This window comes from Ischnura elegans, chromosome 8, assembly GCF_921293095.1.
Source record: "Ischnura elegans chromosome 8, ioIscEleg1.1, whole genome shotgun sequence".
NCBI lineage: Eukaryota > Metazoa > Arthropoda > Insecta > Odonata > Coenagrionidae > Ischnura > Ischnura elegans.
This window is the reverse complement of record NC_060253.1, coordinates 14,554,613-14,581,186: the sequence shown is the minus strand read 5'-3', so window position 1 is coordinate 14,581,186 and position 26,574 is coordinate 14,554,613. Positions and strand designations below refer to the sequence as shown.

At 37.6% G+C, this 26,574-nt stretch overlaps 1 protein-coding gene across 1 annotated transcript in view; it reads right to left on the bottom strand.

Moving 5' to 3' along the window:
* Positions 1–26,574, bottom strand: part of LOC124163930 — a 286,595-nt gene that overhangs the window by 20,736 nt on the left and 239,285 nt on the right. The window contains exon 3 of the mRNA XM_046541044.1: positions 3,130–3,235. Coding sequence (XP_046397000.1) covers positions 3,130–3,235 — 106 coding nt within the window. The remainder of the gene's footprint in view (positions 1–3,129; positions 3,236–26,574) is intronic.

The window sequence follows — 26,574 nt, the reverse complement described above, 5'->3', positions numbered from 1 at the left end:
ACATTCCAATTAAATTTGTACATAAGACCCTGCCTTTTTTTTCTACATTTTAAAATTAGAAACGCGCCTATCCCTCTGTGGACCTGCATCGAAAAGAACGGGGGATGGGAGCGGGCGCATCACGCTCGTTCTGATTTATTTTCAAAGAGAAATGGTAGAGTATTTAGCACGGTGGCGTAACTAGTAATACTCTTTGGGGGGATGGGATGGCTTGGGGTGGCGACGAAGGATAATTTTTTCACAATGACATGCCTGGCATTACATTTTACATCATTTTGGCCCTAAAATATTCACTTTAAGCAGACGCAGTTATTAATGTCAAAACTAGACAATTTCTCTGAGGCTTTGGGGAGGGGGGGAAATCATATATCCCCTCATCCCTCTCCATAGTTACGCCACTGATTTAGTACATAGCACCAATGCTTCATTCATTTTAAAAAATCATTATGCCCCTTCAAAATTTTCCTCTTCCATTTACATTTATGCAATACTAACAAACAATCTCAAATTCGAATGGAATAGAGCTGATATCCATTCCAAATTGTTGATACGACTTCCACTAAGGAAAAGTTCAAGTATTACCCAGGCATATTCAAGAACAGGAAGTGAAGTGGGGGAAGTTACGAGCTTTGCAAACTGTTTAAGACAGTTGAGAGGAGGTCGGTTATATTATTGCTGACGTAAGGCATGAAAGTCTTACTCTTTCCTGAGGCATGCCGGATTAAGGGAAATTGGTGATCTTATCCTTCTGTTAAACTTGGAGTAATGTGTTTCCACTAGCGTCGTGTTTGCTTTCATTTTTCTGTTGCTTTTACGTAAAAAGTAATAAAGATATTTATCTATATCATACGGAAGCACTAGATATTACGTAGCGTTCCTTCCATTTATATTAATTGTTTTAAGAAACATTTTCATCGATGACCTTATAATTATGATAGATAAAAAAGCAAACTTTGTTGTATTCCATAAGGCTTTAATGAAAACACTCAACTATTTTCGACCTTTTCAGGTCATTATAAATAGGTTCACCTGTTGATAATAAACTGAAAACTTCGAAACTGATTGGGTCTTTGAAAATTAAAACCGTGTGGAATACAAAAAAATTTACTTTTTCATCTATCATCTCAACATTCCACAAATTGGACTCGCAAGTCATTGATTTAGAACTCATAATTACTATTAAAGCACTATGATACTACGCATTTTTATCGTACTCGTGTGAAATTACAAAAAAACACTTCAAAAACAGTACGAAATGTTTTATTTTCTTTATATCAAGCGAATACAAAAAATTGAAAACCCCTACGTAAGTAAGTGGAGGGGTTCAGCGATTTTAGATTTTAGCTTGACAAGGGAGGGCTCAAAAAAAGAGCTCAAAATAATAATTGAAACATGTGGTCGCAACTCCTTAGTTACGTAGCCACGGCAACGCAATTATTTTTATCAGTAACAATTAAAATAGATTTTGTTGAGCATTCAGACATTTTAATCAATGCTCTTGATTTTTAAGGACATTAAATAATTAACGTTGGACAAAAATGTTCGATTGTATTTGTCTGAAACAATATTTGAGCTTAATTAAACGAGAGCTAAGGGCGAGTATCGACAATATGGTTGCGCAATCTCATCCATTTTGACATTTATTGCATCAGTCATTGTTTCCCCTACCACCTCCTGAAGTATTGCAGATTCCTCCAGATTTATAATGTATAATGATTTATTTAATTATTGATATAAATAACGATAGAAACTGTACATAAATATCAAAAGCAGAGAAATAAAATTGTAGAATAGGCAGTCATGGCGTGATCATTTTGGCATAAATAAACTGAAAGAAAAGAAAACTCGGCAGGTTTTACCTCTGGTAGTGCAAAAAGAAGAACTTGAAGAAAAAAAAACGATTCAAAGCATGGGCAAAGATTTCTTATAAATAAAGCAAAATTTATACATATAATACGTAGTATCTGTGATGGTGAAAGCACTAGTGAGATTGAGACGTTGCAACTGTTACTCTAATTATCTTTATTGTCTTGCTTCAGATCCTGATGGGAAAAAATAAAAGTTGTGTTTTGACTGAGATAAATATCGAAATTGACACAACACTTAAGTTGTGATGCATGATTAAATGGATGAATGAGAGAAAGAATTTCACCTATAATCATCGAAAAATTAACAAAATTGATGCATCTGCTCACATCTACAGTTTCTGAGGAATAACATTTTACCGGCTAAAATGCCAAAGGGAATATTGCACAGCTAAGATTCAAATCTTGAACCACTGAATTTCAATAATGCAATAAAATGGGTAAATCTGCTTTCTATGCTACCTCAACTAAAAAATAATTAGTAAAAATTACAAAATATTAATGGAAAAACTGCATATAATGTCAACCCCAAACTTTATAAATCACCTTGAAGAAAATTTTGAGTGTATTCCATATCACAAATATGTATATGAAAGATTTCATTCACGCAATCAGTGAGTACTGCACAAAAACTTGCGAGGAATTGTTCAAAGAAGGCACTTTTATGTCAAAAATTTGTCATGATTCCTTTCTCAAAAATGGACTCCCTTCAAAGTATATACAAAATCCCAGATGAGCTCATATGGGATACAGAAAGGACAATATTAAAACCAATATCATGGTGACATTCATTTAGAATTGAGAAAGATGTATAAAATAGTCAGCAATGTAAGCAATGTAAGCTTAAGTATAAATGGATTTCTAGTGTAGTGAAACAGTCGTCAATGCCAAAACGACAGCAATAAAAAGCACCAATATAGGATTTTGACCAGAATACACGAGGTAGCCCTTCACATACTTCTAAGAAGCTCATCAAAACAACAACTCGTTGTTAGACTTATTAACGGTGAGCTGGTTTTGCCAATAATACCATTATTATATAGCATGCACTCTGGGTCTTATACTTTTTAAAATACTTGCAGTAAAGTTGCAGTTAGCAATTGCAGGAAAGAAGTCGAATATTAAGGGTTAGCGAGAGAGGGAACATATTTAAGTCAATATGGTTAAGAGGTTGGCGGAGTCTTTTCCGAAAGTGGATCACATACCGTCCCATCAGGTGATTTAGAAAAAGGAGGTAGGAAGTGACGTCACCAAGCGCACTGACCTGAACCCCACCCACGCCAATCACGTAGAGCAGTTGAGCCATGAAGAGGCCAGCCAGCAGATTCATCAAGGTGGTGCCCGAGAGGCTTCGGAGGTCAGAGAAGAGGCTGGGGGAAAAAAGAGAACTCTGAGTTAGCAAAACAACGTATACGCTCACGTGCACAATTAAAACAAAAGGACAAAACATACATTTAACCCTTAATCAGTGACGTGAAATATTTGATACACTACCAGTGACGTGCAGTCTGGGAGACCGCAATAAAACAAAATTCGTTAAACGTTGCAAAGTCATTTTCATTGCTTATTTTAATGTTTCTTTGACTTCTCAACAATTATACAACTTATATTTAATATTATGCATTCCAAATACGAACCAGCTTTTCATTAAAAGTTGTTATTTGAAACAGGATAAAAAACTGGTATCAAAGACACTTGAGATATTATTTTTACTATGGTACTTTTTTTAAATTAAGTACTTACTTATCCACGTTACTAGATTACTAGTTACTAATTATCCACGTGCAACTTGAAATGCTTCCATATAAATTGTTTATTATTATTATTATTCTTGAAAAATTACTAGGAATTGTTTTAACAACTTTTTTAATTATTTCCACCAGCATTACGTTTATTGGATTTACAATTTAGAGACGTGAGGTCTCACAGACTGCTACTCAAGTTCAGTTGCAAGTTTTTAGAAATAAATAATAAGAGCGTTGAATTTTAAGAGTGCTATGTCCTTATTACACAAAATTATGACGCTAACGAATATTATAGATATTTTGTAATAGCAATTTTGAAAATATTCATAATTTTAGAAACGCAGCGGTCTCTCAGACCGCACTTCACCGGCTAAGGGTTAATAATGAATCACCTTATGCCTAAGGTAGCATAGTAGTTATATCATGTTAATAGGTAGAATAGCGAAATTCCACGCTATAAAACTTTAATAAGTCCAGTTTATCATCAAGTTATTTCATTTATAAATGTCACTTTTACAATGAATTTCTCTTAGATTAACTAAAATTCAGAGCTTACAGAATAAAATAAGTAGTGCCTTTGCAATGCTCTCCATTCCATTAATTTAAGCCTAATTATTTCCACGCCAACCTAAGGCTGATGTTGTCCCATATGGAAAATACAAAGATCCAAGAGATACGGAAAATGGGTAAAATATTACCTATCACCCTAACAGAAGGAATTGTTGATTCGATTTAACACTGCTTGTTACAAAACTTACTGATCCTTTTTTTACTCGGTGGTATTTCATGGTTAAGGTTTCCAGACAAATATTTTTTCACAAATACCACCTATATTTTTAAGTATTTTAAACCTGGGTATCAATGAATAGTGGCCATCATGAGGCGCAATTTTATACTTGTTTTTCAATTATTGTCTCCGCTTTTTCGCAACGGATGGGGAGATAAAGTTCAAACATAGGGGGGAATAGGGAAGAAGGGGGGATAAAGGTATTCGCTAATGAGGTTGTTGTCATGGATATTCAAAACTTCGAACAGTTCTCTTGAGTCTAACTCGCGGCGGTCGTGTCATTATGTTAATGTATTCCTCAGGAAATCACTTCATGATGATGACTATTCACTGAAATCCGGTTCGCCTACTACTTGGTTCGCGAAGGCTACTTCCCTACGTTTTGATGGCGTATTTTCTTATTTTAATAAGATCTCATAAAGGTTGTGGTGATGAAGGATTGACACCGCACAGTTTTTTTTCGGATATAAGACCTATGAATTGGCTCAACTGTAAGTAATTACGGTACCGAATCATCGAGGATTCTATTCTATAACTTCCTCAGTTTTGTTTTATTCGAAATATTTTATACCCTCGGTAGATACCACTTGCTATTTGCTAAAATGGAGAGAAATTGGCATCATTATATAAATATCAATAGTGGGATCAATTTCGAACGATTAATATTTATACTATTTCCAAGGAAGTAATAATGGTAATAATAGAATAAGCCTCCATGTTCACACATTTTATCTCAAAAACCAATTTATAGAAAAAATCATGTTATCCATTAAGGTTTGTAGCCCCACACTGTGTGCTAATCACTTACTACTCGAAATAAAACACTATTAAAGTATAGACAGAGGGTAAAATTTAAAATAGCAGGTAAATAATACCGTGATCATATTTTTCGTGCCGCAATAATAATTCAAGAAATAGGCTTTCAAAGATCAAGAGAGTGAGCGCTCGAACCATCATTTTCTCTTTTAGCAAGTAGAAAATTACATTCAGCATGTTTACTAAGACCTAATGCCTTGAAACTCAAAGCTGTAAAATTAACATGTTACCCAGTGTCAAATACCTTCATTGAATATTTTTCTTCCATTGTCAAATTTATGGCTTTGGTGTAAAAGTATATAGTTGGTATCAATTCCATCGGTTGACCTGTTACAAAAAGAAAACAACAAGACTATCATTCCAATGAAAGAGAGATAATATTTTCTTTGGAAATTTGATGAAAAATTGCACCGGTGAAGGAAAAAGGGGCGTGCCGAATGATGGAAAAAGGGATGGGATTTCCATCCCTAAAGCCATAGCGGAAAATGATTGCGTGAAACGGTCATTTTTCCGCCATCATTGAAGCGATCCCGGAAGCTAACGCCTGGAAGGGGTGGAAAAATACTCGTGATATCGAGGATTAAATAATCACTAGACAATTTTTTTGCAGCTGTATTTAGGACAGACCGATGAAACTCCAATGGATTCACATATCAAGAAAACGACCACCAAGCGATCAGCATGTGTACAGTGCTCCAGTAAAAATAAAATGATGACGTTACGACGAGGAAGCTATGCGATAACTTCCTTTTCTCTTCTAGTTTCTCGTCAAAGCCATAGAACCGCTGAAGCAAAAATATTGCTGGGAAGCAAAAAGAATTCCCATAGAGTTGTGACGGCCTGAGTTTCGTATTAATTAAAAATTTATCGTTGAAAATTTTTTTGCATTCAAGTCTTCGAAAAGATGATGAGGGAATATTCACTGGTAATGAGATGCAAAAATGAGAAAGATTAAGTAGCGAGGAAGTTTCATCAAAGTTATCCCGCGCCAGTCACCGTCGATGAAAGCTTTTCAACTCATAGGTGTTTTTTTTAGCGAGAAGAAACGACGAGCAAAATTTTCGCATGTAATGCTTCATAAGAGTCCCTAAAAATAATATAAAAAAAGAAATTTCGATGGCAAGAAGGGGTTCATAAGCCGTGCCGAAGTGGGGAAACGGGCCATAAAATTTACGACCATCGCCGGCTGAGCATATGGAGCGCCGCGGGAAATCCTGCGGTCGATTGGAGAATTAACGTAAGGGGTGATAGTTGAAGTTGTGGAGGAGTTGGGCTGAGATGCAATTACAGAGCCAGGATGGGGAAATAGATTAGGGTTATGAGTATGTCCTACAGCAGTAGCATTTATGAATGCCTGGCGGCAAAAAAAAGCCAAATTTACAACCTTATACGATATCCTCTCCTCGTACTATTAAGGACAGCAGCGGTGTCTCAATTAATAATAAAATTTATGGCGTCGCTCGCTAGGACGAATCATTATTGCTTGTTTTTATTTCTCTATTGATCTAACCGTGCTTAAATTTACTTCAGGAATCACTGGAAAGTTCTTCCTCAGCATGAATGTACGGGTACTTTTTTTAATTACGCATAGTATTTTCACGACCATTTGATGTGCATCACGGGATTGCCTTCCATGCTGGTGATTTTTCGCCGTCTGCCAAATATCCTAGAGGGAGCTCGCAGGGTATTATGTTGATGTAAATAAAAGCAGCAGTACGTAGCGGATTCTACGAATGGGACTACGATTGAAATTGCAAAATCCAAAACCGCATGATCGATCTGATAGATTTGATTGGCTAACTACAATACAGTTTTCCATGCTCTTCATACCGATTGGGAATTTCATTTTCACTGCATTTGATTCTCACGAAGATTGAAAAGTGTAAGGCTTTAAATAAGTTCTATTCATAGGTATTTACTTTGCTGTTTACTTTACTTTCCAATACTTCTTGATAATATTTTTTTGAGTCAACGACAACTTACCTTAATGGTACAATGATCATTCTGAATTTCACCTAGACAGTCATGCATTTCAATTAAATTTAATTTTTAATGACAACTTTATCCTTATTTCTTTTAAATTGATATTAATTGCCACCTCTAAATACTGAGGTTTTTCCTACAGTAGGATTGGAGTTTGGGCTACTGAAAACATTGGTTTTTCCTTACCAACGAAGTAAAGAGCCCAGAGTCCAAGTGGATCTAGAAAATGGTTATTGGTCTAAGAGTCAAGAGTTCGAATAGATGTGAATACCAACCAACTGAATACCTTGAATGTTAGAAATTCCCATGACTTTGGCTAAGCCGGGGACTGGGTCATCGATGCCATTACCTCCGGATTGTAGCTTCAGGTGAGTGTTACACAACATTGGCCAAGAGTAGAATAACATTTGAATCCACTAGGCTCTGCAATACGGAGTTTGAAGAAAAGGTTAGTGAAGAGTCTGATCTGGAGTGTAGCCCTTTACAGTGAAGAAATGTGGACACGTAGGCAGGAGGACGAGAAAGGACTGGAGGCGTTCGATATGTGGGTGTGGCGAAGAATAGAGAAGGTGAAGTGGACGGAGAGGAGGAGGAACAACGAAGTGCTGGACATGGTGGGTGAGAGAGGCAGCTCTTATATTAGATACGGAGGAGACAGAAGGTATGGATGGATACTTAGCAGAGAGGGGATGCTGAAAACAGTGTTAGAGGGTAGAATTTTGGGTAAACGAGGGAGAGGAAGGAAGAGAATAGGATTATTAGATAGAATGAAAGGAAGAAGGCCTTACTGTGAAATTAAGAGGGAAGGCAAGGGGGACTGCCAGGATACTTCTAAGTACTCAATGGAAACCCGCCCTAATCGGTAGAATACTTTAATAATATTCAAAATCTAGCGGGCAGCTCTGTATTGTTTCATAAAAATCATCTGTTGAAGGCCAAAATATTTGAATTAATTCACTCCATTTGAAATACGAAACTGAATTTTTCTATCATGGTAGATAAAGTTGGTACCTGACTAACTGACTCGCACACTCACTCAGTGATTCAGCCAGAAATTTGGTTCAAATGAAAGGAGCGTCTATAAGGAGCGCGGTTTTCAAGTCAGTAGATCATTTTGAATACTGACTTGAGGGTCTCGGGATCGCAGTCCGTTTGCTACTTTCAGACATCCCCAGGAAATTCCTCGGTGGGCTAGTTGGGTTAAGGAAAAGAAGTACGAATCCCCGCAACCACGATGGGTAAAATTGACACTAACGTGGATTCGTCTGGGGTGAGCTCTACCCATACCTATCGTAAACAACGCTCGGGTCGAAACACGTGGTGAGCATGAGTGACATCAATTCGCTCGAATGGCAATAAAATTGGAGGGAAAAACACACAGGGTGCTGGTGCGATTCGGGTTTTCCACCGGGTAAGGACGACATTTCGATGGCAGCCTACAAGCAACTTAAGAATATTTCCTTTCAGTATCGTACGCTGGGAAAGAAAAATGCAATATACTCAGGGTCGGTGGCGTAACTATGGGGGGATTAGGGGATGTATCCCCCCCAAAGCCTGAGAGAAATCAAAACGTTATTTAAAAATCTTGTCAGGACTCTATATATATTAACTGCATCTGCTTAAGGCTAAATTTTAAGTGCCAAAATGATGTAAATTACATCTTCAGGCATCTCATTTTCAAAAATTTACCTGAACTACACGTTTTCTGGGGGGGGTAGCCCCCACTAGCTCCCTTTATCTCCCCAAAGCATATTCCTAGTTACGCCGCTGCTCAGAGTGATTGCATTATTCCAAATATCTCCTTTTTCCCCGAACACTTACCACTCATTGAGTGTGATAACACGCCACTGCTGAGCCAGGCCACCCAACCCAAGAATTCTAACTTTATCGATGTTATTAGGACTACGACGTAACGGTGATGGTAAGATCGTTAGGAGTGAGGTTGGTAAGATAATTCTAGAAGTCCCGGCTGCGGTGTCCTAAGTGGTGGTTTGAAGTGTGTAGTTCGGGCCAAAATTCGCGAGGGGAGGTGAGAAGTTAGCGTAATTGGCGATGGACGGGGTCGCAATCTCATTAAGATCCGATCAGAGCCAAGTTTCAAATTTTCCATGCGACCCCAGCATCCGTGAGCAAGTGCACTCGAGAAATCCTGCGGAGGCGCTGGCTGCTAACGGCTGGATATTTCCCAATTTGAGCCTCAACACGAGGAGAATTGCGAAGGAAAACACCGCTCGGCGTTCACATTACCAAAGAGATCTGGCTACATAATTGACCGGTTATTTTTCCAGCAAAACATGACGTCTCAATTATGGATTCGAGTTCCGATTACTGATTGATGCTGTTTTTCATTTCCTAATTTGCCTTAACTCTAAATAAGTCGTTGTCCAACACTCCGACTAAAAGTAAACACCAAAAAAAAAACAAATTTAGTTCCTTTGATAGCTCTGATAGCAACGATTTCAATATATTTTCGGATTTTAATATGATTGACAGGCTTTCATTGGTTTTAGATTTTGAAACACTTGAATTTTTATAAATAACTATATGGCATTTTTGTCTAAACATTTATCAAATATGTTAAATATTAGTATACTTACGGCATGGAAAGTCTAGCATTGATATACCTAGTACTTGTTCATAAAAACACCACAGTGTTCCTTAAACACAAATAAGGTTAAAAATATTTTTTAAAAATGACGCTTGTTTTTTTTCCTAGGTGACAAATTTTGGTCAACTACTACTCCACAGAAGACACGATAATTATAATAAGACTATAAATTGTAAAGAATATAATATTTTTCTTATACAATCGCAGTTAAATACAATCAACCGTATCATTAGGGCAGGTCAATTTGAAATATATGCAAGTTAATCAACGCAAGCATAAATTCAATCCTGGGTGATTGATATCGTTTTCCCAATGTTAGAACCCTCAGCCTACGCGGCAAAGCGTTAAGCTTGGTGAAATCAGTTTGTGATGAGAGGTAAATAGAGTTACTGCTTCGCAGCATAAAAACTTCAGAAGTAATTCGAGAAGTCATCTATACTATAGCTGCGAGCTTGCAAATATTTATTCTATATATTCAATGAATGCAATCATTAATATGCATGATTTGTAAACTATAAAATTTTATAACTTTTTAATTTCAGAATTTTGTCCTAGGAGTTAAATTTTAGGGCTACCATTCATACGCATTTTCACTGTATCGCAATAAAGTTTTCAATTCTGCGGCGTAAACGATAATTATAAATAACTTCGATAATATCGAATCCAGCACTGTTATTTCATATAACAACGAAAATATGTGAAAATCAGCCTTTTGGAATTCTACCGATGATTATAAGGTGTTTTGTCTGTAAATTTATCGAATGTCCTTAAAATTTATATACTTTCAATATATTTATTTAAGTTCTTAACTCCTTGTTTGTATTCAAATATGAACACTTGAGGTTTATTTCATTTTTAAAGGAAGAAATATTTTTACATATTTTATTGGATATTTTAAGCACTGTAAAATTAATTTCTAATACCTCACCACATTTTTATTTATTATGTATTATATTTTCATATAATAAGCCCTGAAAATGGCAAATGAATTACAAAAACTTCGGAAAATAGAGCCTCAAGAGTTAAAATTTTATAATACACTTACAGTGTAAAAAGACTTTCAATGACATACCCAGTGGCTAGTCATAAAAAAGGAACATGGTTTCCTAATCATACAAAAGGTTTAAAAATTCCAGCCGCAAAATGATTGGAACATCTTATGAACCTCCGGATAACATGGGAGCCACACCGTGGCTTCCAATGGGGTTGGTTTTCCGCCGAGACGGCGTGTAATTTAGGGCTCCCGTTGGGATTTACAGGGTCAGCATTTGTTAAGGGTAATGAGTGTTTATGTTCTGATCAGTTTTTCCTCGCGACCAACGAACTCCGCAGCGTGAAGTCCAATTCAGCGCAGGCGTAGGTGATTGCGTACTGCGTGACTATGTCTGCTGGGAGTAATTCGAGAGGATTAGGGTAGTTTCCTTCATCAAAGAAAACGAAAGACATTGATTGCGATTCGTTACCCACCATTAGTGTATTCATAATATACAAATCATTTGGCTTTAGAAATCCCAGTTTTGACGAATGCCAATCCACGTGACGTCACAGGAGTCTAGTTTCTATACGAGTAGATAGGAGTTTTACATCGTCTGAGATTACCAATGCATACATGAGGCACAGAGCTCAGGGAAACATGTCTTAATAATCACCTATTAAAACTGGCTAAGGTCGGAAAGTTTTCTTCGTTTGATAAGGTATTAATAATCCTTATTTAAGCCAAGCGCTACCCGCTATCAGGGTGCTCTGCTACCTGATAGCATCCTGCGTCGTATCAGTGCTCAAAGCCTCGCCCCAAGGTCACCTCACTTGCGGCAGAGGGAACCAGAACGACGTCACACGGAGTTTTCTCAGCATTCATATTTTCCCGTCGCGTTTTCGCGCGCTTGAAAATTTTCACTTATCATTTAATGGCGAAAAATAGATATCGTCATTTAAAAATCTAAAAGCGTGAAATGCGTAATCTAGGAGTAATAACCTTTCGATGTAGGCAATAAAAAATAATATAAAACCACCCTATTGGTTTGAGAGGGTTATAAAACGAAGAACATTCATTCCAAAATTATTCTACGTATCCACACCACGAAAACTTCGACTTTCCGAATAACGCTTGCCCGAGCAAACTTTGAAGTAAAAACCATAAAATATGTATCGTAGATTTCCATTTTCGGTCATGATATGGTTGACGTCATCACGAGAAGAAAATATAGTAAATATACTGCAAAACAGAGATGATAAAAAATTTCATTCTTTCCTCCCCAATTCATTGTCATTGGGCTGGTGATCTAACAGGAGAATAGCTTCACAGAAAGAGAAGAAGAATATTTCACCGCTGAGCGGCATTATCGAGTACCTTCATTTACATTACAGAATCCTTGTTTCTTTGTTACAATAGTGTACTTCTAAATAATACCCCACTGAAAATTATACCTTTGCAGAAGGATGGTTGGTGTCCAACTCATTTGCGCAATAAAAAGAACCGAAGAACGTCAATGATATACATCTACACAATACGCTGCGAGCCACCTCAAGGGTGTATGGCAGGGAGTGAGTATACACTGACACACTGCAATGCGCTGCCTCTTCGCGGTCATCGAAAAAAGGCCACAAAACAAGCGCATACCGACATGCGGTGTCAGCTGTCACAGATGACTCATTGCTATATGCAAATTGTCGCCATGATGAAATTGTGCTAGACTAGTTAAATATTATTTATTCAAATAAACAATGGCGATAATAACGTGCATTAAATTATTAAAAAGGCTTTAAAACCATATTTAACTAAATAAATAAAATAACATAGCTAGTGATTCGTATCAAATCAACGGTTCGTCAGTTTACTTCGTAGAATGGTGACATGGTAGATTTAAAGAAAACGTTGTTAAATTACAAACAGTATTTATTGAACACACTACCTGTTTAGACCTTTTCAGGTAATTATCAAGACCTTACCCCTCTTGATAATAACTGTTCTGTTCCGCTACCCCTTGAATATGACCTGAAAAGGTCGAAACCGGTGGAGTTGTCAATAAATACTGTATGTAACAACGTTTATTATCGAATCTATCTGGCACAACTAGGAAGTTATCAGATTAATTTCGTTTAAAAAAACTTTGCAAAGGATATGCCTGGCTCGGGGTATGATAGCATGGATTGGCATGGGAACTTAACGTTTCATTTTGGTTTCACTTGAATGTGCAGTGACTCAGGAAGGGGAGGATTTCAAGTCCTCCTCCTCCGACTTGATTCCGCCTCAACCCTCTGCCCACTACCCATTCAAGTCCCTGAGAGTAAGGGGGAGGTCTCCTTTGTTTCCACGCCCCTTTCACAGAGAGCGCCCAAGGTGGAGGGGGAAACAATAGAATGAGGACGCGACTTTGGCCTCGGGAACTTCGTCAGAGAGGGTGTGAAGGTCTCCGTGGCTGCGACTTCGTTTTGAAGGGGATCGAGTGAAACAGATGGACCAATAGTGATGGGTGGTGAAAACATGAAATAACAGAATATAAAAGGAAAAAAAAACGAATCAATTTGTGAAAAATAATCCGTTTACGTGTGTATAAAAATAATGTTCCAATTCATGGTAGAAAGCAAAGCAAAAACAAGGTGCAATTCCACAAATACTTTAATGTTGCCCACTAATTTCAATGGCATAGCGTCACTATCAAGAAAAACAGAAATGCGACATGAAATATCAAGCCATGTATATGACGTAACGGAATAATAAAGGACAAACATCCAATTAATTTGTGAAAATATATATGTCTGCATATTTTTAAAGATAATAGACTGATTCATGGTGGAACAGAGCAAAATTGAAGTGCTACTGAACAAATAATAAAATTAGATTCATTATCAACACAAGCAGAAAGATCGCACTAAACATTGGGCGTAACAACAACGATATGAATTATGAAAAAATGGAATAATAGTTTAAAAAAATACAAAAAACGAATTAATGTGAAAGAATAATTCGTCTGCAAGCGTTTCAAAATTGCATTCAGATTCACGCAAAAATAGAGTACTGTAACAAAATTAATTAAATGCTATCAACTTATTTTATTGGCCTACCGTCATAATCAAGACAAACCTGAAGATCTCATGCAATATCGATCCTTATTTAACCAACAACAACGATATAGATGATAAAATAATGAAAGAACATAATAAAAAAGGACAATGGAGAGATCAAAGCATAAGAGTGTAACAGCGAGGATGGTAGCAGAGAGGAGGTTAGGTGGTGATAGGGTGACAGGGGAATCAGCAAGGAAAAAGTCACAAGTTAAAGCAGTTGACATGGATTGGGAACATTTAAATTCAGTCACGTCATTTTTTTTTAATCCATTGATCCGCCGAAAACAGTTGATTTAACTCTGATATTTCATGTTTACTAATGTTACTTTTCAAGTTTTATTCCAGCAAAAATATCAGTCGAAACTCATAAAACGAACAAAAGCGCCTAAGAAAATTATTGTCATAAAATTATTATATTCCTTAAGATGGGAAACATTGGGCTAACGGTAGAGCCGCTGTAATGCACCTGCGATCAATGATGCCCTTTGATGGAGTACAGATAAATACACAATTTCTTACATTTAGGGTAGTGAGGGGCAATAGTCCGCATTGAGCAAGATTCCTATTTGTTTTTCTCTTGCGTTTTGATGAATAACGGAGGTTATTTATTTTTTCTGCAGCAATGGAAGATAAGTATTGTTACAATGTAAATACATGTAACTGCGAACAAATTGTTCAAAAATAAAAATAACTGTTTGAACCAGAATGCATGATTTTAATAATTGTTTGTTAGATGCTTACTCTTGCCCCTCCTTCGCCTTATACAATTTTCTCAGGGAATAAACCATTTCTTTTTTTCTTGATCACCATCAAGTAGCTCATATGATCGCTTAAACAGGCTGAAATGTGAGCAACGTCGTCTGTATCACCTCATCTCCCTTACTTTAGAAATACTACCTCCTGGTAACCCAATACATCTGTTTGAAAGATTTATGTGGAAAATAAATATTTATTTGATGCCCGCTGCTGATATTCACAAAGCTGAAAATGATATCCTCCGAAATAGAACTTCTCAGCTCCATTAATCTTTACTTTATTACTTATTTACAAGTACTTCATTACACACATTCTTCTCGATACAAATCTTCTCAATTCTTCTAAAACCCAATTTCACAGTTTCCTTAACACACTTAATCCCTGTTAGCGTGAAAGAGCGAATTTCTCCCACGGGTTACATTACTGAACCTATCTTTATAATTTTTATGCCTCTATTAATTAATTAATTTCATATTATTGTAAAATATCGTATGTACCATAGAGGCCCACGATAACAAACTAATTGAATTAAAGATTTAATGCCTTCATAATATAGTGATCCTGATCATGGTGTACGGAAGTCCACCATTTCTCCCATACCAAAGCAGTTCTTTACCTCCTTGAAGCACTTCTTCTCCACAACCTCCTGTTATGTGGAAAGTACCAAGCCAACATCGTTTCTACAGCCGAAATAGCTCAGTTGGGGGAGCGATAGACTGAAGGTCTTAAGGTCCACTGTTCGATCCCGGGTTTCGGCATTTCTTTTTACCTCGTTATTTACGACGCTCTCGATATAGAGAATCTCAAACACAAGTTTACGCTTTATTTCTAGATTTTAAGAAAGGTTTCAACACGGTACCTCTCAGAAAACTTTAATGCTATTTACGATCATGCGAACCAGTAGTAAACTGGACACGCGACTTTCTGATTGTTAAACTGAATTTCGGTGTCCCACAAGGTAGCGCAATCGGCCCCCATTTGTTCATTATATGGCTTCTGCACCCGAATGAGCAGTAAAACACGTTTATTTGTCCTAACAACTAATTTCCCCCAAGATTTTCCTTCGTTTTTGCTTAATGCCCTCGTTTCATTGGCTTCTTCAGCATTTTTCTCGCCATACTTACGTTCATAGCTTTTATTTTCCGTATGGATTCCCCCCATTAAAGATGCACTTCTTCATCCTTCCACAAATCAGCGTGGCACTGAGCTATTTCAGTCATTTTAACAGACTCATTTGCTTTCAGTGATAAAGAGTTCGTCCGCCATTAGGGCTCCAGCGTCCAACAATAAATTCCCTCCCACAATAAATCGCAGGAACTTAAGATCTGCTTCGAGCATTTATAACCATCAAGAATAAATACCAAGGCTCACAAGTTTACGAAGCAGAGTTCCCTTGGGCGAGACAATGATTATAGTAGTGGCGATAAATTCAAATAACAATCAAGCTTGGAGGGGATGGTAAATGAGCCAATTACTTGAAATACCTTCTCTTAGTCCTTCATGAGTTAAGCGAAGACCCAATTTGTAGCTTAAAATAAAAACTTCCAATTTTGATTAAAACACAGGGTTATAAGAATAGTAGGTACATCTGCCTCACCCAATCATTAAAATCGCATATGGAACCACGAACTACTAATGTATGGGATAATTTTTAAAAGTGTAAATTAGGTTTATATTTCAATGTGATTAAGTGTGAGTGGTGAATAAAAAATGAATGGAGGGCACAAAATTGTACAAAAGGCACAGGAGCGGATCCAGGATGTTATTTCGGGGGGGGAGGGGAGCGCCATGGTCTGACAGGCAAAAGGTCTTCTTTTATTTGGGATTAAAAACTACAAGCAACAAATACTCTACGAAATATACCTACTCTTCATTTTAATATAAAAGTTATTAATATGTGCATATTTTTAACTTTTATTTTATAAAATAAAATTTATTAATATTTGTATAAGAATGTCGTCTATTTTTAATCGCCCCCCCCCCTTAAATCCGCATACAAAGAGACTTATAAGTATAAGCTATCAGAAACTGGAATTGTACTACTACTTACCGCTTATGGTTGTACTGCGATGCAAAGTCAGAGAACGTGAGTTGATGCAAATATATTAAAGTAATTACTGACCAGAAAGCTGGCAATACTAATCATGATTTATGAATGATGAACAAGATGACTATTAACCGACGAATTTCAACGTATAACAGCTCCCATCTGAGAAAAAAACATTTTAAGGATAAGTTTTTATAGCAAAATGCATCCTTAATTTCTCACCATGATACTTAACCTACCAATTTTACACTCTCAACTTATTAATGAGGAATTTCTGCCACTTTTCAGTTTCTATATCATTGCTCATAATCATCATACTCACAATAGATACGTTCAATGACATAAATAAAATTTTAAAATGCTATAAAAACAATTCCTTATGCAACATTGAATAACATGATTCTTTTGCAAACATTTCCGTGTTGTGTCCGTCCGTGTTCCGTGTCCACAAAAATTGAGATGAATAACATACCGCAATTGCTACACATTTACTGCCTATATCCATTACTTTCATGTCAATGCTAAAAAAAAGTATAAAGAAAGCGAGAATTCCAATTGTGGACTCCAAATTAGTCATAAGTAACTTCTTGTAAATGATCTTTTTCAGAAAATAATTTAATGATAGCATACCTATTGTTGAAAATAAACGTTTTTCCAAGTGCTACATCTATTACAATTTTAACTATAAAAATCATTGCTCATCGTTCCCCGGATTTTGTAATTATCATTTTTTTTACAATTTTTGGATACCGAATACGCACAAAATCTATTGAAAAACAAAACTGCTTCGAGTAAAAAAAAAAGAGTACTGCATCGAAGGATGATAAAATTCCTAGAAATATAAATCTTCAAGCCTGAGATTCAATGGTACAGACGTGAGGGTAAGGGCGTTGAGAGACATCAATAAAAACCTACACGGAAAATCTTCTACGATCCTCCAATTCGTCTTCATCAACTTTGACCCCGCTCATTTCTAACCTGACCTTTCTGTCTAGTGGAAGATTGTTCTGCTGGGTTCTCCTTCCTATCTTTCTCAATAAATCCACCCTCGCGATACATTTCGCCTCCTTAAAGGCTTAAGAAACGTCACGACAGGGCACTTCGTCCCTATATCACAGCGGAAGATACACATCGCGTACCCAGGAAACGTTTAACGTTCTCCACGGAATTTATAGACTCATGATCGTTTCCACTCCCGACCGTGCGAGTTCGAGTCACGAGTACTTATTTTCAATTTGTCTTTCACCCTATTTTTCATCACGTTCTTCTTCATCCGTAAAAATATAATACATTAACATCAGAAAAATGATAGCGGATTTCTAACGGAAATTACTGGATGCAGTTGAAAAATTTACGGATGGAATTTGTCACAGTATCCCCAATCTATATAAAAGTCTCCCGAAAATTAATGTGCCCTTATGAAACGATAAAATTTTCAAATTGTATAAATTTCAAATAAATCAATAAACGGTTAAAATAATGGCCTAAATTAAGGTGGTAAAGTATCTGTTCTGACTTGAATAATTCTATAGCTCTTCGTATATTGTAATGCCTGGAGTGACCACTTAAAAGATAGTCCACTCCTTTACATTCACAAAAAATGTATTTCAACAAATACAGAGGACAGCCCACTATTTCTTTTGAAGAGATTCTTTTCACATTATGGATTTGAGTGAATAATTATTCAGCTATGGGTACACCTCGACTACCTGAAAGAAACGGAACATTACTTTGAGGGAACAGAAAATATATTCCATCGAAGAAGTTTGCTAAGTAAAAATATTTGGCTTAACTGGGATTCGAACCAATATTTCCCGATTGCTGGACAGGCGTGTTAGCCAGTTACACCGCAAAGCCACCATGCACCCGTGCGCGTGACTGCGTACAGTCACTTGTTTTATGCACTGTTTTATCAGAGAATATCACCTGAATGAACAAAACTACACACCACGCTCTTATATTGCTTTCTTCCGTGTATTTCGTTGCGAGAGGCGAAATCAAACCCAATTAACGTCCTCATAATTCTTATAGAGCCTCCGATTCGGAAAGTTCACCTGTTCTATTCTTAAAGGCATTAACCGAAGGCCTCCTTCTCCCCAAAGGGAATGGGGCGAAAGCCCATCTCACGTAGGCAGCGGCCTTCTCGTCTTATATTGCCACTCAATGCCTTTCCCGTCCTCCTTCGGAATGGATCGATTCCCGTAAGCGGACAGATATCGCGGTGTTCACGCTGGATAGTAGTAGAGAAAGCTCCTTTCCCCTAAATACACAGAATAACGGAGGTAGAATGAACAGAACAGAATTATTACGAACGCAAACATACTACGGTAGATCAAATCATAAAAATAAAATTAAGAGAGATAAAATCATTCGCCTTGACCGAAATTTGAACCCGGATGCCTCGATTTCCGATAGAATGCTTCAGCCATTTAAATTCGGGCTCTGCTATCCGCCTGTGGCACTGAGCGAAAGATATGAACTGCTTGTCGCATCATAAGCTCAACAGTCCAATCCAACTTGTCCGGTATAGTCTTAAAATTTTCGGTTCAAATCCAGGTGTAGGCGAATCACTTTTTTCTCTGCTGATTTTTCGCACATTTTGTGCATTGCTGGTGGCACCGTAAAGCTATCGCTGTCACTAGTAACGGTGTACTCCAAATAAGGGAGGTAGACTGCAGAATAGATAAATTCAGAATCTCGTTTTTTTCCACGATCTAAAATAGACTATAACGTCAGCGTTGGGACTTACTAATAGGTTGGTTGACTTGCAGTGTAGCCTATAACGATTGTATTCCTTAATGCACGTTTCTAAGTTTTCCTAATATTTCTGACATCACTTTTTGAATATTCTAGTTTCATCGGCAGAATGCCTTCATTGGTAGTTTTGCCTTTCCATGAATGTGGAAGCATAAAAATTCTTAGTGTTCATAACATTTTTATGACCGTTAGGTGTGCATGTGGGAATCCTCTTGCATGCTGGTTATTGATCACCCCCTGCCAAACACCCTAGCCTCTTCGGTCCCGAAAAAAACCTGGCTCTCAGAAAAATGTTTCCTTGCTAATATTTAGCACATATGAGACTACTGACATTGTGTGTGGAAGTATTTTTGAAATTGTTTCTATAATTGTTAAAATATTCTATGTCCACATATGTGGACATGAGGATCATATATGCAGATTGTGAAATATACTTTTCTGTTTTTTATTGCGATATATATGTACTTTTTTTACTTAATTGATCAAATACTATTATTGCATGCGAAAAAATTGTACCACGAATAAAAATATAAAAGTTTATCAACAAAATGAAGAATAAATAATTTTTTTAGTAATTTTTATTTTTTAATATTTCTCAAATAAACAGTTATGTCAAGTATGAATTAAAATGACATTAAAATAAAGGCACATAAGTAATTAAAATCTTAGTACAAATCAAATAGTTCAATTATTATGATACATAATAAAATCTTAAAAAAATAAAAAACAATTGTTTTCTTTCAGCATGTTTAGTGCCTTGTATGAAATTTTTGAAAACAGCCATTGAGGCTCACACATAAGTATACATCACACTTTTGGCATTTAATCCTAGTTCTTGATGAACAGCCAGAGTGTCTGCATCGTGATGCATTTTTGTCATTGCTAAAAATAGGCCAATGATTTATCCTGTCAAATCTGACGTCATTGACAGGGTGTATGATTCTTCGACGTTTTTGCTGGGTTTGATCCTCGTGGTCAATTTGCTGATCTTCAATGCCTGTTTCTTCATTTACACATATTTTAGAACTCTCATGAGGGCCTGGACTAATTGAACTACATTTTGATGGCCTGCCTCTTTTTTTTTGGATCTCCTCCCTGATTTCAACCCTTCCAGATTCAAAGTGAATCATTGCATTGCCTAATCGAGTTCTAAATTGCAAAAGTGAGGCAATTTCTCTTTTTGGTACATCTGCCTTCACACAATTTCGGCGGTACATTACCCAGGAATTTACTATAGCCAAATCAACAAAGTGCGTAAATACCCGTAAAGGCCATTTTTTGGTACGCATTGAAGAAGAGTAATATGCTAGAAGTCGATCACAAAGATCAATTCCTCCCATACATTGGTTGTATTTTTTTATAACTAGAGGCTGGTTGACTTCACGTTTCCTCTTCTCTGTTTTGTCCCATCTCAAGCAAGATGAGTGGGGTTCACTACCTATGCAAGTAGATAGCATAGTGACTGCCTTACTATCCTGCCACTTGACACAACACATTTTTTTATCACTGCGCAGAACCTCGTCATAATCACCCCGTTTTAATTCTTTGTCGGATTTCAAAATACTAAGTGCACCACCTACTCTGTTTTTCATGACAGTACCACAGAGGTTAAAATTATTTGCCACTAGGTAATCACCTAGTTTTTCACTAGTGAAGAAGCGGTCGCAGTAGATGATGGAATGGCTGATCGTCCTCGTTAGCAACTTCACAATTCCTGCGCCCAGACCAAGCTCCCTCATGTCCTTATCAGGAATGGTTCCTTTTCCAACATAGATATGAAAATCAAGAACAAGGCCATCTCTTTCTGCAAGAACAAAATTTTTTAGTCCTACTGGATGTGGCTTATTCGGTACATACTGTCGATTAGGACATCTACCAGTGAAAGAAATCATTTGTTCATCTACAGATTGTTCATTCGATCTAGGTAGCATGTGACATTTTTTCAAAAAGGCATCAAGTATCGGTCTTACTTTTTGTAACTTGTCATCGCTATCGCTAGTAACAAATTTGTCAACGAAATGTAAATGATTCCTTAACTCGAAAAATCTGTCCCGTGACATGACTTTTTGAATGAGAGGAACTGCCAAATCCCTACTCCAATACAGCCTTGTTTGCGGATAATTTAGTGAACCCATCAAAATGGACACGCCAACAAATCTGATGATTTCATCGTAGGTCATATTAATGGAGCGATGATCTCTTACTTGTACTGAATACAGGTTGCTTTGTTCTACCACACTTTTCCAAAAGCTGGGAGGAAAATACTCGAAAAACATATCGAGGAAATTTTGACTCCCTTCCTCATTTTCACAAAAGAGATCTTCTACGTCGTGTACATATGGTGGCATCCTGTAAGTTGTACAATTTTTTGCAGATTACTTATTTATTATTATCACCAATGTATTCATAAGTGCATGCAGTATCATTCAATGCACTTTAACTCACTTGTCACGTGTCCATTTTTTATTCTTCGGAGTGCCTTTTTCTGAATTCGGTGAACGGAGTGATGCTAGTGGAACATCATCTTCACTTGAATATTCTTCTAAATATTCATTAAAATCATGTTCTTCATCTTCACCACTAGATATTTCCCCTGGAATATCCACATCACTATCTCCTAACATTTCCAAAATGTCATCAGCAGAGAGGCCTATAGCATGTTAAACAGCAAAGTTAAACCCGATGTCCACATATGTGTACATTTGTTAATTGAAGGATAGAAAAATAATTGGTGGTCGCACGAAAAACAACAGACTACCATCATAAGTATAAATAATGATTACATTAAAAGAAAAAAATTCAACATGAACCAGTGAAAATTAGCGGAAATATAGTTTACTTACTTCCCATGTGCTTATTTGTGGCCGCCATTTTGATTTCTGGAAAACAAATGCTGAAATAAATAGCTTCTAGTATGTAGAATTGGCGCTGTCAAGGCGGAAAATTCAAAAAAAGGTATGTCCACAGATGCGTACAAGAGTACAATATTCTACTGGAAGAAACTAGCCTGTGAATTAATAATAAACCGGCTGTCCACATATGTGGACAAGGGGACCGAAGAGGCTAGAGGTGGCTAGCAGGGTGTCATGTAGACGTAGAGGAAGGAACGGAGTGGAGAGTGATCACATGGAAGGTAGTGTAGTCAACTTAAAAATAGAATGCACAATTCGTATTTGGCATTTTAACTCGTCGCGATCTTTAATGGGTTGGTAAGATAAGCAGAGCAGCGTGAGCGCATTGCTATGAGTTAGGCTGGAAGTCGCTACTCGAGCGAGGACGAAATAACGGCTGAATCAACAAAACAGATTCATAGAGCAAATAAGATGATAGGCATACTTATCTTCGTATTTTGGTAAAAGAGATTACGAGATAATGTTAAAAGAAATAGACAGTAGAAGAGGGAGAGATCGAAGATGCCGTTCTTTCCTAGGACTATCAGGGATAGTAATGGATGTGCCATCAATGTAATGGATTAATCACTGCACTCACTAAGACTACCAAATGCATGTACTATTTTCTAATTCTGATTTCGGCTTTATTGGTTCTTGTTTCCTTTTCGGTAGCTTACTAGTTTCATGCAACGGCATGGATATTTATCCACGTAATAATTTTGTAAACAAGCCTGGTTAATCCGCAACATGTTCCATGTAAATCCACCGCAATCGGTATAATGATTTCATAATAATAATGGTACTGACGGGGATGTATCATCCTACCCCGAGCCCGATTCAGCTTTTTCATTCTGTTTTGAACTCCGCCCCGCGAACCTCAAGGCAATCCCTGCTGAATTAACCTCAACATGATCCGAATTCGCTTTTCTCTTCCAGTGGAATCCACAAGCCTACAGGAGAGAGATTTGATAGCCTTGCTTGCCATCGCTTTCAGCGCCGAGCTATTCCCTAGACCAGTGGCGTACATATGGAGGGGTGAGGGGATGTATCCCCACCTCCAAAGCTTCTGAGAAATTTAAAAAATATATATATGAAGAAATTTGTCTGAATTTGATGCATAATAATTGCATCTGCTAAAAGTTAAATTTTAATTGCCAAAATTACGTAAAATTCATTTTCAGGCATGTTATTTTTCAAAACTTTTCGTGAAATCCCCGTTTCCTGGGGGGGGGGGGGTAACCCCCATCATCCCCCCTCAAAGCCCCCACATCCCCCCAAAGCATATTCCTAGTTACGCCACTGCCCAAGACCTTTTGGATGAAAGACGCCCTAATCCTATGTAGGTGCGCTCCGCATGCAAGGAGAGAGATTTGATAGCCTTCTTTGCCTTGTTCTAATTTTACGCGATTCCGAATGGAGAAAAAGCTTAACCAAGGGAAAGAGGAAGGGGAGGAACAGATGAATGGAGGGGGGTACCATCAAAGCAAAGGGGAGGCACAATGCACAACTTCGGCTTGAGCATAGATTAAAGTGGCTGATTGTTGGACAAATTTTGTTGCCACCCCTAAGCCATGTGACCTCTCAACATTGAAAATATGATATGGCCATTTCACAAAAATGGGAATTTGGAATTAAATCTGACAGTAATTCATTTAACACCTCATGGGCCAATGCGTTACACCATTTTACCTGGCCATCATAAGAGATAGAGGTATCGTCGAACATCGGGCGATTTACCTCGGAAAAAATATGTCATAAATGCATAGTAAACTACCGCCAACTCTTGGAGTTTCCCGGAAGTTGTCGTCTCATGAATTTCAACAAGGAAGTAAACAGATCACTACCTAGTGAAGGATTGGTAAGTTTCGTTTTTGTGCAATTGCAATAGGTGACTTCAAGAAAACAAAATATGATCAAAATTTTAAAATAATACAAAGTACCTTTAAACAGAAAATGACATGAGAAAAAAATCCGCAGGACTCGAACCACGGACCTTTGGCTTTCCGGGCCAATGCGCAGACCAATACGCTAACCAGGTTCTTTAATTCCCATGGCAATTATAACGAGCCTCATGGTACTAGGTGTTAGACCCTCGCTGTCCATCAGGGATGGCAACGCGAAGGAAATATTACACATAGAAGTACCTCTTCGTTTTTTAAATCAAAATTTGATCACAAAAGTAAATAACACTCTTACACACTTCCTCAAGGTAGGCACATAGTAAAATGCAGGGGCGACCTGGCCAGATCGAATGGTCGGCGACAGCGGAGGGCCAAGGGCTTAGGGGGTCCCCACATCGTTCGCGTCTATCGTGAAACGGCCGGCATGCTCTGTGGCGCTGGTCGCATCTCTTCTCCATCTCTCCCTCTCCTGCCCCAAGCTTAGTCATTTTTTCCCCTCCTCCACTATTCCCAAAGTCTCCAATTCTCTCGCGAAACCTGATATGCCCGCAGCTGTGTTTCTGACTCGTTGAGACCCCAATTAGGTCGCCAAGAAAAATATCAGATTACAATGTATGGGTAACATTACGCATCTCACATGTCTGAGACTTAAACAAAAATGTATCATCCACCGTCGAACTCGGAGCCGCGGCCGGGAAGTAAGGAAGGAAGCGATTCTTGATAGGGAAGATGCGCGCGCACGGCTCGACTACTCTGTATTTTTCCTCAGATTTTCAGTCCTGCACAGATGCAAGTGCTAAGATATAAGAAAATATCTTGAATGTGAAATTATGAAACATTAATACAAAAGCGGTGCGCAGAAAAGAAATGAGAAGAAGAAAATACTCATATAAGGGGAGACCACGTACCTTGCTCCGCCTTTTTCAATGCCGTATTTTTTATGGCCTTCAGAATGGTGAACACATCCTTGAACTGGTAGTGGTTCCATTTAATGGGCCTTAGTTTGGCTGTAATTAATTAATTTTCATGTGGTACTTATCACAAGCCGTATAATATCGCTTCCCTCATCAGACGGGTCAGGTGGGGTAGTGGTGGCGTATCGGGATCCCACCCAGGGGGCCAGGGTTCGGGGCTTCGTCATGTCCATATAATTTGTTGCCTTCATTGTGATTATACGGCGTCAAGTTTTTCATTAAATTTAATTGCAGCAAGCATAGACATAATGTGATGATAAAAAAGTGTTTCATCACATCATAATGTGATGATAATAAAGTCTCATGTTTATGCTTGTTAGATGTTAAAAACATCTCAAAAAACTTTACTGATTGGCTGAGCAATAACAGTGGTTCCAGTACGAATACGCAATCGAAATCACTACAAAGTAAAAGTGTGTGTACAGACCTGGGTGCGTTGAAGTGTTCGTATTTTTATTTTCATAGTGTTTAAAAATCCCCTAAATGAAATCGAGTCCAATTTCCAAGGGATTTTTTCTCGTTGAAATTCATTATTATATTTCACCACCGTAGGTACTCACGGAAAGCTTCGAAATATTATAGTCTGTCCAAACAGAGAAGGCGGCACCGCATCGCTAGAGTGCCCACCAATAACCGGGATCCAGTCGATGGAGTGCGCTATAATTAGTCATGAATAGAGATACGTGAAAATCGCACTTTCATTTTTATTTTATCGCACTTTTAATAACAGTTTATCGCATTTTGAAGCGTCTAATTTTTATTTTCATAATGAGGTAGATGATGATAAAATGTTAGTGAAACACAGTTATATGACAAAATACAGAATATTTTAAATAACTATGTTGTAGAGCAATAATAAATTAAGGAATAAGACATATAGTGGCGGAGGTGTAGCTTGCCCACGCCCACTCGTAGCTCGCGGCCACGTCCCAGCCAACTTGCAGCTGGCCAGTCGCTCACATCCTTTATGCGTTGAGTGACGGCAGAGCATTTGAAATGCGCTCGGCACAAAATGTACGAATTTTGCCGTCGAAAAGGCAAATCTGCGTAAAAATACCATAAAAGTTCAGTCACTGCATCTATGTCAAATTTATTTGCGCACATCGCATCTATATCGCATTTATCGCATTTGCGATTTTCACGCATCTCTAGTCGTGAATCATACTCCACTCTGAAAAATTATCGCATAGTTGTAAGCATAAATTGTAATTATTAATTACAGTTTTGATAACTGAGTGCGATTTCATGATTAAAGAGTCTAGGCATTACGGATTTGTGTCCATTAGTTATGTAACACTTACGAGGAGACAGCGCGAGAGTGATCTTCAGGATCTTGATGCCGGTGTTATTTTCTGAAACCGCATAGGTACCTAAGT